Source organism: Pristiophorus japonicus, chromosome 10 (genome assembly GCF_044704955.1).
Source record: "Pristiophorus japonicus isolate sPriJap1 chromosome 10, sPriJap1.hap1, whole genome shotgun sequence".
Lineage (NCBI taxonomy): Eukaryota > Metazoa > Chordata > Chondrichthyes > Pristiophoridae > Pristiophorus > Pristiophorus japonicus.
This window is the reverse complement of record NC_091986.1, coordinates 198,898,250-198,914,734: the sequence shown is the minus strand read 5'-3', so window position 1 is coordinate 198,914,734 and position 16,485 is coordinate 198,898,250. Positions and strand designations below refer to the sequence as shown.

At 45.1% G+C, this 16,485-nt stretch overlaps 1 protein-coding gene across 1 annotated transcript in view; it reads left to right on the top strand.

Annotated features, from left to right (window-relative positions):
• The window catches only part of cyfip1 (cytoplasmic FMR1 interacting protein 1), a 232,925-nt gene that overhangs the window by 210,373 nt on the left and 6,067 nt on the right, over window positions 1–16,485 (top strand). The window contains exons 27-30 of the mRNA XM_070892474.1: window positions 859–989; window positions 5,067–5,139; window positions 5,780–5,874; window positions 13,298–13,536. Of these exons, the coding sequence (XP_070748575.1) occupies window positions 859–989; window positions 5,067–5,139; window positions 5,780–5,874; window positions 13,298–13,536 (538 nt within the window). The remainder of the gene's footprint in view (window positions 1–858; window positions 990–5,066; window positions 5,140–5,779; window positions 5,875–13,297; window positions 13,537–16,485) is intronic.

The window sequence follows — 16,485 nt, the reverse complement described above, 5'->3', positions numbered from 1 at the left end:
TGGGGCAGAGCTGCAATTCTCCGGGACCCTGTTGATTGACCACCCAACTTGGCTCACGAATGGGACCCGGAGAGGTCGACCTCACTGCAGCTGGGGTTCGTCCCATCCATCTCCAGATAATCATGCCAAAACTGGATGGTTCTGATGACAGAATATTTACCAGTATCCTGTGCTGATCAGCTGTGTGGTTATAAGCGACTCAACTTCAGTATCACTGTAAACACTTAAAGATTCCCCAAGTCTTGGCTCGAGTTGACCTGAACAAAAACTCTCCAGTTGGGAAGAAAGTGTGGACTCAGTATGCAGCAAATAGAAACTGCAACATTTTGCATTCCTCAATGACATAGTAATATATTCTGCTCGTGTCAAGCACCCGGCTGACACAAAAAAAAAAGCTGCAGTATTGTTTCAAAACCATCAAGGTTTGCTCCCAAAGCAAGGGAGTGGGAAAAGATCACAGAGAAAATGACTGTATTAATATAGTGCCTTACAACATTCCTCAAATATCTCAAAGCATTTCACATGCAATGAATTACTTTGAAATATAGTTATTATTCTATCAGAACATAGGGCAACATTTTGTGTATGGTACGATCACAAAATCAGCAACTGATTGACCAATTAATCTTTATTGGTGGTATTAGTTGAGAGAGGAATGTTGGCCAGGCACCAGAAGAAATCCCTGCTCTTTTTTGAATAATCCGATAGAACCTTTATGTCCATCTGAACCACTAGAAAGGCATATGGGACTTTGTTTTGTCTTCATCCTAACAACTGTATAGAATATTAACATTACCTTGTTTTATTTTCATGAAATGTGGAATCTTTTAAGTCTGACATTTTATTTCTAATCAACAGGAATTCTGGAATTCTTCCATCACCAGCTAAAAGACATTGTGGAATATGCGGAACTGAAGACTGTATGTTTCCAAAATTTACGAGAAGTTGGAAATGCTGTTCTCTTCTGTCTTCTTATTGAGCAGAGTCTGGTAGGTAAAACTGTAACTACTGTAGATATGGTCTGGAAAGTTATCTGATAAAGCGCATTCCCCTACTTTTTAATCGGAAAATCCAGTGGAATGTTTTTCTCTTCTCCCATCTACCTCACAACCCCCCCACCACCCAAAGATAAAAACCCAGTGACGATAACGGACACACCCAATGTGACTGTTATGGTGTAAATTGCACAGAAACGAAAGCCGAGTTTCTGCCTAACAGCTGTATTTTGAGACTTGTTAGTAGCTAGTTTTTTTAAGTAATGCTCTGTCATAATTATTATTTTAAGACTCAGATCATTGCATATGTCACTATTGCTACATACTTGAACACAGTCATTGTTCTGCAACCATTAAAGTACATTGCTACGGCTTAAGAACATAAGAATTAGGAGCAGGATTGGGATCGTTTGGCCCCTCATGGCTGAACTGATCATGGACTTGGCTCCACTTCCCATAACTCTTTATTCCCTTATCGCTCAAAAATCTGTCTATCTCCACCTTAAATATATTCAATGACCCAGCCTCCACAACTCTCTGGGGCAAAGAATTCCATGGATTTACAACCCTCTGGGAGAAGAAATTCCTCCTCCATCTCTGTTTTAAATTGGCGACCCCTTATTCTGTACTATATCAGTGCCTTAACTTCCAGGATCGGCCCAAAAGTTTGGGCCAGCTGCTCCTTGTTCTGTGTCACTTAAAAGGCTGAGGCCAAGTTCTTTGCACCCTCCCAATATCCTCAAGTTAAAGTCAGAAAAGTGCTTGCCTCTTGGGGCTCTTGCATTAGTGCTACCTGATACCTGGAACAAAGAAGCCTTCAAAATCTTTGACCAAACACAGATTCAAACATCAACTCCCATTTATTTCATCTCTTTTTTTGAAAATTCTGTATATTTCTTGGACCATAAAAGTCATCATCATCATAGGCAGCCCCTCGGAATCAAGTGATAAGTACCCATCTTAAATATTCAACCCTGGGTTATTACATTCCACAGTGAATTTTCCTTAATTCCCAGCCACATGGAACCATTGCATACCATGAGGTATTTGATAATCTCTTTGTATACTTATTCTATAACCTTCAGTGCTATTCATAACTAGATACTTATTTAGCTTGTTTCTGTGTTAATTCTTTAAGAATGGTAATCGACACCACTGGTATGTTGGCCTTCATAGCTAGGGGATTTGTGTATAGGAGCAGGGAGGTCTTACTGCAGTTGTACAGGGCCTTGGTGAGGCCTCACCTGGAATATTGTGTTCAGTTTTGGTCTCCTAATCTGAGGAAGGACGTTTTTGCTATTGAGGGAATGCAGCGAAGGTTCACCAAACTGATTCCAGGGATGGCTGGACTGACATATGAGGAGAGACTGGATCAACTGGGCCTTTATTCACTGGAGTTTAGAAGGATGAGAGGGGATCTCATAGTAACGTATAAGATTCTGACGGGACGGGACAGGTTAGATGCGGGAAGAATGTACCCGATGTTGGGGAAGTCCAGAACCAGGGGACATAGTCTTAGGATAAGGGGTAGGCCATTTAGGACTGAGATGGAGGAGTAACTTCTTCACTCAGAGTTGTTAACTTGTGGAATTCCCTGCCGCAGAGAGTTGTTGATGCCAGTTCATTGGATATATTTAAGGAGGAGTTAGATATGGTCCTTACGGCTAAAGGGATCAAGGGGTATGGAGAAAAAGCAGGAAAGGGGTACTGAAGGAATGATCAGCCATGATCTTATTGAATGGTGGTGCAGGCTCGAAGGGCTGAATGGCCTACTCCTGCACCTATTTTCTATGTTACTACTTGTAGTTTGTTTTGCATTAAAAACAGCTCAGAGAAAACACTCTCTTAGCTCTGATCGCACTTAATTTCATAGTTTAAACCATAGAAGTTACAGCTAAAGGAATACGTTGCACCTGCCAGCTCTTTGCTAGAGTAATCCAAAACTAAGCCAATGGCCTTCATCCCACTCTGCTTCAAATGATTATCTACTTTTCCCTTAATAAAAGCAGTGGTATCTGCTTCAGCTCAGCTACTTCCTGTGGTAGAGTATTCCATGCCCCAGCAACACTCTTTTTCCTAATCCCTCTCCTTACAATGATTTTAAATTGATGGCCCCTTGTCCCTTGACACCCCATCCAGAGGAAATAGTTTTCTTTGTAAATTGAGAAACAGCGGTGAAGAGCCATGATTGTAAAGAATAGGAGAGAAGATAAAATTAATCAAGCAGTAGTGGTTGGGTGATGTCAAGTTTGGGTGTTAAAGTCTTTAAATGGTGGGAGGAGAGATGAACATGGAGGTGGTGAGGGCATTTACTGGGGGAGATCTGATGAATCTTGATTTCAAAGCACTGAAGATGCAGGGAGGAGGAAGGGGATATTTGGAGGTTAATAGTTAGAAGTAAATTTAGGATGTGTATTTACTACCCATTCCTAGCTGGGCTGAGAGTATTAAAAATTAATATGGTGTGGAACTGGAGTCACACATAGGTCAGACCAAGTTCACTTCCCTGAAACATAGTGTTAATGGCCTCCAAAATGGCACATGCTGTTGAAAGTCTAAGGGCTAGTAATTGGGTACATTAACAGGGTGCAAATACTTGTGCGACCAGGCGAGGCACTGACATCGATTCTCGCCATATTGGTGCCTGGAGATCGTGATGTCATTGCCGCGCACATCGCCCCGTTAGCACCCCGTACCCGAAATTCACTCGGCCCCTGAAACAGCGGCGGCGAAAACACCGACAGCTGCAGGAGGCATGGATCGGATGGCTGGCCGCTACCGCTAACACGGCTGAGATTTCCGCCCCACCCACGTCCTTTAGCGCTCCAATAGAAGTGGCATGCTTAATTTAGCATTCACTTCCTTCCTGGAGCCCTAAAGCCAATTTCTTGAGAGCGGGGAAACATTAGCACCTGGCTTTCAAAAGTTACCACCCCCAAACGGGACGATAATGAATTTCTCTCTCAAAATAACTTGTTTCACCTCATAGCAGTATCTGCATCTCCAAAGAACATTTTACTAACAGTTTCACAGTGACTTTTTTACATCAACAGGGTTTAGTAAATTATATTGGCAAGTAATCTTTAAGATGCATTCCTGTTTAATACTTAATGTTGAGTGCTCCCATCTCATTCAGTTTCATATTCTTTTACAGCATCTTGCAGGTTAGATTGCCTTAGATTGAATTTGTTCTGAAGTTTGTGCAGGAAATATTCCTTTAGACAACTGAATATGAATTTCAAAACTTCCTTCACGTTCCAATATATGATCATGTTTTTGCTCTTTTTGAAGGTCGCTCTGTATTGAACTGCACTTCATTATCAAGTAAATTAGCAAAATATTAAAGGGAAGCAAAGGTTTATGTGGCATGTTCTCTAGTTGTATACCCAATCACTATGCATTTGTTAACAAAGAGCCCTATTAACTAGCACATTTGATTTGTATTGTGTGTTATATATATTTTGTGTATGTATTAAAACCATTGAATATTGAATCTTTCTGCACAGGGGTTTAAATAAGAGGCTTTTCAGGCCTCATGAAAAGTCAGAATGAGCACAAGTTTATTTATCTGTCGCCCTTGAGCATTTATAGAATGATCCAGCACAGAAGGAGGCCATTGGGCCCATCGTGTATGTGCAGCTCTTTGAAGAGCTATCCAATTAGTTCCACTCCCTGCTCTTTCCTGGTAGCCATGCAAATTTCTAGCATACGGTACATGCAATTCCCTTTTGAAAGTTACTGTTGAATTATCCAATTTCTTCCTCCACCCTCTGGTGTGAAATCACCTCAACTCTTCCCTCTGTACGAAGTCCCCAATTAGCTGTACCATCCAGGGAAGGGAATCCTTGTTGTGAAGTAGGCTCCATGGCTCATTACTCAGTAACAGCCCATTGACCTGCAGCACAAATCTGCTACTGAATACAGTTAGTTAAGAATCAGACATTTATTGCAATAATTCAACACAGAAACCTATTGCATAAGCAATTTTTAAATGTAATACAGTAGCAAATTTTCTAACCAATTATCTGCGGCACTTCTGAATTGTTACCTGAATATGTGTTCTCTCTTCAGTCTCTAGAGGAGGTCTGTGATCTGCTGCACGCAGCACCATTCCAGAATATTTTGCCAAGAATTCATGTCAAAGGTAATTGCTGAGAGCACCAATTATTTGCTGTGCAGAGAGATTTTCTAGTTACTGGTAGCAGGAAATGAAAAAATCTTCATAGTTTTCAGTACAGTGATTTTATGACCTTTTGTTAGCATTAAAATGCAATTTCCATGTTATCTTTTGGCTAATGAAATTAATGGTTAAAAAGTACTTGAACACACCGACTTCAAGCCACCGTAACAAAACCAGTTTAAAATGCCTTAGAATGTGCTTCAATAGCCTTGATTGCAGTATAGAAAATTAATTGCAGTTCTTGCAAGAATTTGCCATGTAGCTCCTGAACCGCCTCCTATTTTAGCTCCTTCCTTGCTCGAATGAAGTCTTTCTTCTGTTTAAAGTGCTGTGCTTTTACATTGAATGAATGGGTATTTCACACGTGTGGTGTTGGGTGTGTGAAACCGATGCAATAATGTCAACTTGGAATAAGAAGTTTAAGTCAAATCATTTAACAGTAATCAAAATATGATATTTAGACAGTGATCAAAATGGGCTTAATAAAAATTAGGTTTGAGCACAGAGCAGCTAATTGTAGGGACTAATACATGAGATGCTGCAGGTTTCATGTGTTTTAACATTTCCGTTCACATTAGTTACAAGCTTGTATTCAATTTAACAGAGGGTGAGAGGCTGGACACAAAGATGAAGAGACTGGAAGCAAAATACGCTGCACTTCATCTTGTTCCACTGATAGAGCGCCTTGGAACACCTCAGGTGATTTCTTTGTTGATCATGCTCTTCTTTGGATCTCCACTGTTATCCACTCATGTTTCCATAATTGTAAGAACATAAGAAATAGGAGCAGGAGTAGGCCACCTGGCCCCTCGAGCCTGCTCTGCCATTTAATAAGATCATGGCTGATCTGATCATGGGCTCAGTTCCACTTCCCTGCTTGCTCCCCATAACTCTTTATTCCCTTATTGCTCAAAAATCTGTCTATCTCCACCTTAAATATATTCAATGACCCAGCCTCCACAGCTCTCTGGTGCAGAGAATTCCATAGATTTACAACCCTCAGAGAAGAAATTTCTCCTCATCTCAGTTTTAAATGGTGGCCCCTTATTCTGAGACTGTCACCTAGTATTAGTGTGGAAATATCCCCTTTGCATCCACCTTGTCGAGTCCCCTCATTATCTTATATGTTCCTTCTGAACTCCAATCTGTATAGGCTCAACCTATCTTCATAAGTCAACCCCCTCATCTCCGGAATCAACCTAGTGAACCTTCTCCGAACAACCTCCAATGCAAGTATATCCTTCCTTAAACACAGAGACCAAAACTGTACGCAGTACTCTAGGTGTGGCCTCACCAATACCCTGTGCAGTTGTAGCAGGACTTCTCTGCTTTTATACTCTATCCCCCTTGCAATAAAGGCCAACATTCCATTTGCCTTCCTGATCACTTGCTGTACCTGCATACTAACATTTTGTGTTTCATGCACAAGGACCCCCAAATCCCCCTCTACTTCAGCATTTGGCAATTTTTCTCCATTTAAATTATAATTTGCTTTTCTATTTTTTCTGCCATGGATAACCTCACACCTTCCAATATTATACCGCATCTGCCAAGTTTTTTCCCACTCACTTAGCCTGTCTATATATCCCTTTGCAGATTTTTTGTCCTCCTCACAATTTGCTTTCCTACCCATCTTTGTTTATCAGCAAACTTGGCTACATTACACTCGCTCCCTTCATCCAAGAACATTGAGGTTACTCCAGCCAGTGTAATATTGAGCAGTTTTATTTCTACAACACACTTAAAACAAACATTTACACAAGCTCACGCAACTACTAAAACATGAGTTGCTTTGTCAAATGACTATCAGATTCATTACTATGCACAAAATGAATGCACATCTCTAATTAATGTTCAGTGCGGGAACCCACTAAAATCAACATTGCCTCACCAAGAATCATTTATTTGCAGTGTTGTCACCGTCTGGAATCCACCACTCAATATAAATAGAGGTGAATTCCTGGGCTGAAACAGTGATTCAAGCAGAGGCAGTTTCAGCAACGTAAATGGATACAGATTTCTTGAATTTTAGCTATGCTACTAGGTCAGCTGCTGTGTGATGTATTGTTTGTTTTCAACCAGAATTGTTAATTTTTTAATTGTAGGTCCGTGTCTGATATAATTTACCAATAATATCTTTACACGCATTTGCTGTCTGCCACAGCACTGTCGCATTGAAAGTTCTGTGTCAGTTTAAAAAGAGCACGAAGAAACCAAGGTGTTCAATTGACGCAGTGGTTAACATTTCTCCCCTTTGTGTGACTTTTCAAATCATTGGTTAGGATTGGGACCTGAAACCTCAACAGTATTTCAATTCTGACCTCATCCATTGTTCGCTTAGCAGTTAGATTTTATCGGTTTAAAGGGGTGTAACGTTACTTTTAACAGCAAAACTGCACATTACGTGGTCCTTATAAAACAGTACGTCAGACTTGGTGAGCAACATCACGCGGGAGCTACTAGTAGTGTAAAAACGTTGCGTATTCCTGCAGATCCGTTCTCGCACTTCAGATGTCGCAGTGCCTGGTGCCAATTTGTGCATCGTACGTGAAATAAGAATAAAGAAAAAAAAGCAATTGTTTGAAACATAGTGAAAGGCTGTCCAACCATAATGTGTCTCACCTCTAAATTGACTTGTGTAGGAAGTCACTTCGTGTCTACTTAACAAGAGTTAGACTTATCAGCATCATAGGCAATCCCTCGGAATTGAGGAAGACTTGTTTCCACTCTTAGAATGAGTCCTTAGGTGGCTGAACAGTCCAATACGAGAGCCACAGTCCCTACCACAGGTGGGACAGACAGTCGTTGACGGTAAGGGAGGGTGGGACAGATTTGCCGCACGTTCTTTCCGCTGCCTGTGTTTGATTTCTGCAAGCTCTTGGCGATGAGACTCGAGGCGCTCAGCGCCCTCCCGGATGCACTTCCTCCACTTAAGGCGGTCTTTGGCCAGGGACTCCCAGGTGCCAGTGGGGATGTTGAACTTTATCAGGAAGGCTTTGAGAGTGTCCTTGTAATGTTTCGTCTGTCCTTTGGCTCGTTTGCCATGAAGGAGTTCCGAGTAGGGTGTTTGCTTTGGGAATCTCGTGCCTGGCATGCGGACAATGTGGCCTGCCCAGTGGAGCTGAACAAGTCTGGTCAGTACTGGGGATGTTGGCCTGGTCGAGGACGCTAATGTTGGTGCGTCTGTCCTCCCAGGGGATTTGTAGGATCTTGCAGAGAGGCATCGTTGGTGGTATTTCTCCAGCGACTTGAGATGTCTACTGTACGTGGTCCATGTCTCTGAGCCACAAAGGAGGGCAGGTATTACTACAGCCCTGTAGACCATGAGCTTGGTGGTAGATTTGAGGGCCTGGTCTTTGAACGCTCTTTTACTCAGGCGGCCAAAGGCTGTGCTGGCACACTGGAGGCGGTGTTGAATCTCCTCATCAATGTCTGCTCTTGTTGATAAGAGGCTCCCGAGGTATGGGAAATGGTCCATGTTGTCCAGGGCCGCGCCGTGGATCTTGATGACTGGGGTCAGTGCTGTGCGGCGAGGACAGACTGGTGGGGGACCTTTGTCTTATGGATGTTTAGCATAAGGCCCATGCTTTCGTATGCCTCAGTAAATACGTCGAATATGTCCTGGAGTTCAGCCTCTGAATGTGCACAGACGCAGGCATTATCCGCGTACTGTAGCTCGATGACAGAAGTTGGGGTGGTCTTAGACCTGGCCTGGAGGCAGCGAAGGTTGAACAGCTTCCCACTGGTTCTGTAGTTTAGTTCCAAGGAGCTTGTTGACTGTGCGGTGGAGCATGGCGGCGAGGAAGATTGAGAAGAGGGCAATGACGCAGCCCTGTTAGACACCGGTCCGGACGTGGATTGGGTCTGTAATGGATCCGTTGGTAAGGATCAAGGCCTGCATGTCGTCGTGGAGCAGGCGGAGGATGTTGACGAACTTTTGGGGGCATCCGAAACGGAGGAGGACGCTTCAAAAACCCTCGCGGTTGACAGTGTCAAAGGCCTTTGTACAGTCGAAGAAGGCCATGTATCAGGGCTGGCATTGCTCCCTGCATTTTTCCTGCAGCTGTCGCGCTGCAAAGATCATGTCCATTGTGCCCCGTAGGGAGGAGCTCCTCAGCCACAGGGAGAAGACGGTTGAGGAGGACTGTAGTGACAATTTTCCCAGTGGCTGATCACTGGGAGATTCCTGTAGTTGCCGCAGTCGATCACTGCTTAGAAACATAGAAAATAAGTGCAGGCCCTTCGAGCCTGCACCACATTCAATAAGATCATGGCTGATCATTCCCTCAGTACCCCTTTCCTGCTTTCTCTCCATACCCCTTGATCCCCCTAGCCGTAAGGGCCATATCTAACTTCCTCTTGAATATATCCAATGAACTGGCATCAACAACTCTCTGTGGCAGGGAATTCCACAGGTTAACAACTCTCTGAGTGGAGAAGTTTCTCCTCATCTCTGCGATCTCCCGGCATGCTCTCCTTCCTCCAGAATAGAGAGATGAGCTCATGTATCCGCGCCAACAGCACCTCTCCGCCATACTTCAGTGCCTCAGCAGAGATTCCATCCGCTCCCGTAGCCGCCTTGTTCTTGAGCTGTCTTATGGCCTTTCCTACCTCGTGCAACGTTGGGGTTTCACTAAGGTGGTGGCGGGTCGCATGCTGCGGGATGGAGTCGAGAACACTCGAGTCAAAGGCAGAGTCTCGATTGAGGAGATCTTCGAAACGCTCCTTCCAGCGAGCCCTGACTGCCTCGGTGTCCTTGATGAATGTTTCCCCGTTCTTGGCCAGCAGTAGAGTGGGGTCTTGGGAGTTTGGACCGTAGGTGGCCTTGACTGCGATGAAGAATCCTCGCACATCATGGCTGTCGACCAGTTGTTGTCTCTCCTGTGCTTTCTCCATCCACCACCTGTTCTTTCGGTCCCGGGTTTTTTTGTTGGACTTCAGCCTTGAGCCGTCTGTAATGTTGCTTTGCTGCTCCCAAGTGGGTTGTTACTTAACAAGAGTTAGACTTAATATTCTTAAAGGGACTCACACCGTAACACTAACAGCAGAACGATGAATTGTTTTGCAAAGTATAAAACAGGAATCCTTTGATTTAGTGTGAGCATCACCTTGGGTTACTAGTTTATATTAAGGTTTGGAGACTTTTTGATAACCTAGAGAGGTTGTTGAGGTGATAAAGACTTGCATTTATATAGCACCTTTCATGATCTCAGAGCATCCCAAAGCACTTTACAGCCAATGAAGTACCTTTGAAGTGTAGTCACTGTTGTAATGCAGGAAACCCTGCAGGCAATTTGTGCACAACAAAGTCCCACAAACAGCAGTGTGATAATAACCAGATAATCTGTTTTGGTGATAATTGAGGGATATATATTGGCTAGGACACTGGGGAGAACTTCTCTGCTCTTCGAATAGTGCCATGGGATCTTTTACGTCCACTTGAGAGGGTAGATGTTAGTTTAACGTCACATCCAACAATGCAGCACTCAGTACATCACTGACTTGTCAGCCTAGATTTTGTGCTCAAGTCCCTGGAGCGGTACTTGAATCCACAGTCTTCTGACTCGGAGGCGAGAGTGCTACCCACTGAGCCACAGCTGACAGAAAGAAGCCAAGCAGCTAACAATCTAGAGAAACTTCTGCGCTGAAAGTGCCGGGACCTATGCACATGCGCGCTACAGTGGGCGCGCATGTGCAGTAGCTCCAGGCGCCCAAAACTGTGTGGGAGGGGCCCGAAGTACGCAGCCCCTAGCCATGGCCGAATGGCCTCACTGGGGCTGCGTGCATAAGGCTGCCTCCCACGACCCGACTCCCGCTTCCCCCCGCCCCTGGACCGGACCCGGCCCCCGGGACTGGACCCGACCCGCGCCCCCCCAAACACCCGACCTGACCTCCCTCTCCCTCCCCCGACCCGACCCGACCCGCGCTCCCGACCCCGACCCGACTCGTGCTCCCGACCCCGGACCCGACCCGACCCAACGCCACCTACCTGTAAATCTGGTGCTGGGGACGGGCCCTGCCCGAAGTCTTGGGCCCGGCCCGTTCAGCCTCCCTTCCCCCTCCCCCTTCTCCCTTCTCCTTCCCCCCCTTCTCCTTCCCCCTTCTCCTTTCCCCCCCATCTCCTTTTCCCCCCCTTCTCCTTTCCCCCCCTTCTCCTTTCCTTCCCCTTCTCCCCCCCTTCTCTTTCCCCTTCCCCTTCTCCTCTCCTCCCCCCTTCCCCCTTCTCCTCTCCCCCCCCTTCCCTTCCCCTCCCCTTCCCCCCTTTCCCCTTCTCCTCCCCCCTTTCCCCTTCTCCTCCCCCTTTCCCCTTCTCCTCCCCCTTTCCCCTTCTCCTCCCCCCTTTCCCCTTCTCCCCCCTTTCCCCTTCTCCCCCCCCTTTCCCCTTCTCCCCCCCCTTTCCCCTTCTCCCCCCCTTTCCCCTTATCCCCCCCTTTCCCCTTCTCCCCCCCTTTCCCCTTCTCCCCCCCTTCCCTCTCCTCTCCCCCTTCCCCTTCTCCTCCCCCCTTCCCCTTCTCCTCCCCCCTTCCCCTTCTCCTTCCCCCTTTCCCCTTCTCCCCCCTTTCCCCTTCTCTCCCCCCTTCTCCCCCATCCCTCCCCCTTCCCTCTGCCTCCCTCCCTCCCTCCGCCCCCCCCCCTCTCTCCCTCTACCCCCCTCCTCCTCCTCCCCTCGCTGTCAGAAACACAGACACTGACAGACAGAGAATGAGAGACACACACAGACAGATAGAGACACTGACAGAGACACACTGTGGGGGAGCATCCCAGCACGCTGTTGGAGGGTTCCCGGTGCTGCAGTCGGTAAGTAGAAAATGTTTTGTTTTATTGATTTAAAAAAAAAAATTATTTCTTATTAATTTTTTTTGATTGATTTATTGGTTGATTTATTGATGTTTTTATCATTTATTATTGATGATGGCTCTTTATTTGTAAAACTGAAGTGTTTAATGTTTGTAAACCCCCCGCCCCCCCCATTCCCTACGCCTGATTTGTAACCTACGCCTGATTTTCTAAAGTGTAGACAAGGTTTTTTTTGAGCATACAAAAATCTTCACTTACTCCATTCTAAGTTAGTTTGGAGTAAGTTTTCACTGTCGAAACTTTGAAAACAGGCGTAAGTGGCCGGACACGCCCCCTTTTGAAAAAAAAATTCTGTTCCAAAGTGAAACTGTTCTAACTGACTAGAACTGGAGCAAACTAAATGCTGAGAATTTGACTTTCGAAGATACTTCGTTCTACACCAGTTGCTCCAAAAAATCAGGAGCAACTGAGGCCGAAACTTGGGCCCTTAAAGAGGCAGGTCAGATGCTTTAGTGCTTCAGACCACAGACTATCTATTAGCAACACCAAGGGAGATTATCACGTGCATGTGTTTGTGTATTAAAAAAACAGTTTGTCATGCATGCAAATTTTTGTCACATTTATTAAGTAGGTGATCTCAGAAGCAGTGGCAAATCTAGAGAGAAACCATCTCCGCAGTTAGCCTCTCATTGACTTCAAAATGTGGCAATATACAATTCGAACTTGTGGACTTAAATGGACATGCCAGTACACACAGCTTAACTTTGGTGACACAGTAATGCATTGCTAAGTTTGAGGAATATTGCTGCCGTCCTTATTAAAACGGCACGTCCTCTGACCTAACCTGAGTAGCACTATGGAAGATCTGCTCGTGATATCTTAGCGCGCATCACACTTTGTGAGTCTGTAACACAAACATCTCTTGTTTTTCTGATTTGACTCCTCAAATTTTCCAGAAGTCAATCAAATAAGCACTTTCAAACACTTTACTCTGTCTCTACATCTCACTGTACACAATTCTTTCGATTCAGCAGGACTGCCTGCCAACTCTTGCCCCTCCCCCCTGACAAAAACCTGCAACTCATTATGAACAAGAACAAGAGAGATCAGGAAGTGGTATTTAAAATCGTTGTGTGCTGGGAGTGGTAATAATTATGTTAATAAATCAGTGATTTTATTTTTTAAATCTTGATTTTTTGAATCACTGAAGTAGAAATAGAAAATTAATCTGGTCAGGCTGAGAGAAGGAAAGGTTTCCATTTCAGGTGTGACCATCAGAATCACTAATCTGGATTTGTTTTTTTTTAAATCTCTCCGCAACCAGCAAGTTGCAATTGCAAGGGAAGGGGACCTGCTGACAAAGGAGCGGCTCTGTTGTGGACTGTCCATGTTTGAAGTGATTCTGACTCGAATCCGGCATTTCCTGGAAGATTCCATATGGCGAGGGCCTCTTCCCAGCAATGGAGTAATGCACGTGGACGAATGTGTGGAATTCCACAGGCTCTGGAGCGCCATGCAGTTTGTGTACTGTATTCCAGTGGGAGCACACGAGTTCACTGTAGAGTAAGTGCCTTGCTATCTTAACTTAGTTTCCAGTTCTAGTTTTAGCTTCATGATGCCACAAACCCTGACCAAGCAAGTGAACAGACAGGTGACCTGGACGCGCACACTAATACTGTGTGTTTTTCTGATTATAATTCAAGGGCCCATAGTGTAGGATGATACCAAGGTTGAAAAGAGCAAGTGAGAAAACAGGATAAAAATAAAAATATTAAGTAGTGGACAAGTGGCGCCATGCTTTGTTTTTATCCCGTAGGTTATAGGAGCAAAGGAAAGGGTGGCCTAGGATGACTGGCCTCATTTTTGTGGGATTTTCTTCCGTGTTTTTGGGATGTACGCCGCTTCTCCTCCCGCAGTGTACCTGGGAATTCTACTTTTAGAAATGAGGGATGTAACCAATGTTCCCTTTAAACTGTGCAGCTACACAGCACTCTGGAGATCCTGCGCAGCCAGTGAGCCGACTTTTAAATAGAAAAACCGCGCATGCGCAGAATTTTGAATGGCCCACGCAGTCCATTAAAGGGTCTCCTACGCCACATTGCGAACCTCTGGTCCGGCTTTGTGGCGTCGTTGAGCAGTGACGCTCCTGGTTGCGACATCAGCACAAGTTTTGATTCTTGCCTGATTCATCCGCCCAGAAGTGCACCCACAATGAATGCCTGGGAAATCAGAGCGGTCCAGCCATGCCGGCAGCGCAGAGGAAGGCTAATGGGCTGTAATAGTAAGTGCGAGTGTTTTTTGTTTTAAACTTATGTGCGATTTGTGTTGCGGTGGTGTGGGCAATCTTTTAGGAATTTTTTTCTGTTCCCCCCCCGGGCGCCTCTGAGTGCACGTGGCCTGGCTCTTTAGCTCGGGAGTTTCCCATCCTTGCGCCATGAGAGGTGTTTAATGCCTGCATTAGCGTTGCGACCCCTGACGCAGGGCCCAGATGCCTAAACTTGCATACTAAAGCGCAAACTATTCTTGGTCACTAACTTTCCCACCTCGTTGCCACTATTGCCCCGAAAATAGAAAAGCTGAAAATCCACACCCACCCAAAAGCAGGAAATTATAGTTCAGTTAGCCTAACATCTGTCATTGGGAAAATGCTGGAGTCCATTATTAAGGAACTTTTAGCAGAACATTTAGAAAATCAAAATGCAGTCAAGAAGAGTCAGCATAGTTTTATGAAAGGGAAATCATGTTTGACAAATTTGCTGGAGTTCATTGAGGATGTAACGAACAGGGTGGATAAAGGGGAGCTAGTAGATGTGTATTTGGATTTCTAGAAGTCATTCGATAAGCTGCTGCATAAAAGGTTACTGCACAAGAGCTCACTGGGTTGAGGGTAATATATTAGCATGGAGAGAGGATTGGCTAACTAACAAAACAGAGAGTCGGGATAAATGGGTAATTTTCAGTTTCGAAAACTGTAACTAGTAGGGTGCCAACTATTTACAATCTATATTAAATGACTTGGATGAAGGGGCCAAGTATAATGTAGATAAATTTCCTGATGATACAAAGATAGGTGGGAAAGCAAGTTGTGAGGAGAATGCAAAGGGATATAGACAGGCTAAATGAGTGGGCAAAAATTTGGCAGATGGAGTATAATGTGGGAAAGTGTGAGGTTATCTACTTTAGTAGGAAAAATAAAAAAGAAAATTATTTAAATAGAGAGAGATTACAAAATGCTGTGGTACAGAGGGATCTGGGGGTCCTTGTACATGAAACTCAAAAAGTTAGCATGCAGGTACAGCAAGTAATTAGGAAAGCAAATGAAATGTTGGCCTTTATTGCAAAGGGGATATCTATTGGTGAGACTACACCTGGAGTACTGCATAAAGTATTGGTCTCCTTATTTAAGGAGGGATATACAGGTTATACCTCTCCAGTCCGGGACACTCTAGTCCTGAAACATCCCTGGTCCAGCATCAATCCATTGGAATAAAAAATTGTGGCTCCACGTGTTAAACATACATGTGATGCATTTTGGATGACAAATCTTGACAGCGTTGCCCTGGCCAGCTGGAGATTTTACACACTGACTGGTGCTGTGGTTTGACACGCACTCCTCACTGCCGAGGCTGCCTCTCCTTGCCTGATTGGCGGCGGGCGCGCATGCTCTGAAGACTGCAGCTGCAACGCTGGGCTGAGCCAACATTTTCCCCTCCCCTCGGTCTCGAGGGTTGTTTGTGTGTGTGTGTGTGTGTGTGTGTGTGTGTGTGTGTGAGCGCAAGGAGGCTGCCGCTTCCATCAGTCAGGCTCTGCTCGCGGCTTACACACTGGCGGCGTGAGTAGGATCGTGGGTAAGGGTCGGCGTCTCCTTGATTTTGGCCTCCACTTTATCTCTGATCTCTAGTTTTTTTTGTGTGTGTGTATGTGGTTTTTTGAGGTGTTGATGTTAATTGAGGTAAGCGGGCAAGGGACGGGCAGGCGGCTGACTGAGACGCTGAAGCTGGACCTGAGCATTTAAAAAAACAGTGCAGCATATAGTCGTCAAGAATCACACTGTCGGCTTCTGCGCAGCACATGTGCAGAATGCGCCCAGATCGTTGTCAGCAGCGTTGTCACCAATTGACCTCCCGTGGTTCAGAAAATTCTTTGGTCCGGCACCGGTCAGGTCCCAAGGGTGCCGGACCAGAGAGGTCCAACCTATACTTGCATTGGAGGCAGTTCAGAGAAGGGTCATGAGGTTGATTCCTGAGATGAAGGGGTTGTCATATGAAGAAAGATTGGGCCTATACTCATTGGAGTTTAGAAGAATGAGAGGTGATCTTATTGAAACGTATAAGATTCTGAGGAGGCTTGACAGGGTACATGCAGAGAGGATGTTTCCCCTCATGGGAAATCTAGAACTAGGGGGCATAGCCTCAGACTTGTAACAATATGCTCACGAGGGGATTTAAATTGATTTTCTGTTATTGATGAAGTTGGATTCAGCTTCCCAAAGGGTGAGGATGGGTCCTGGAT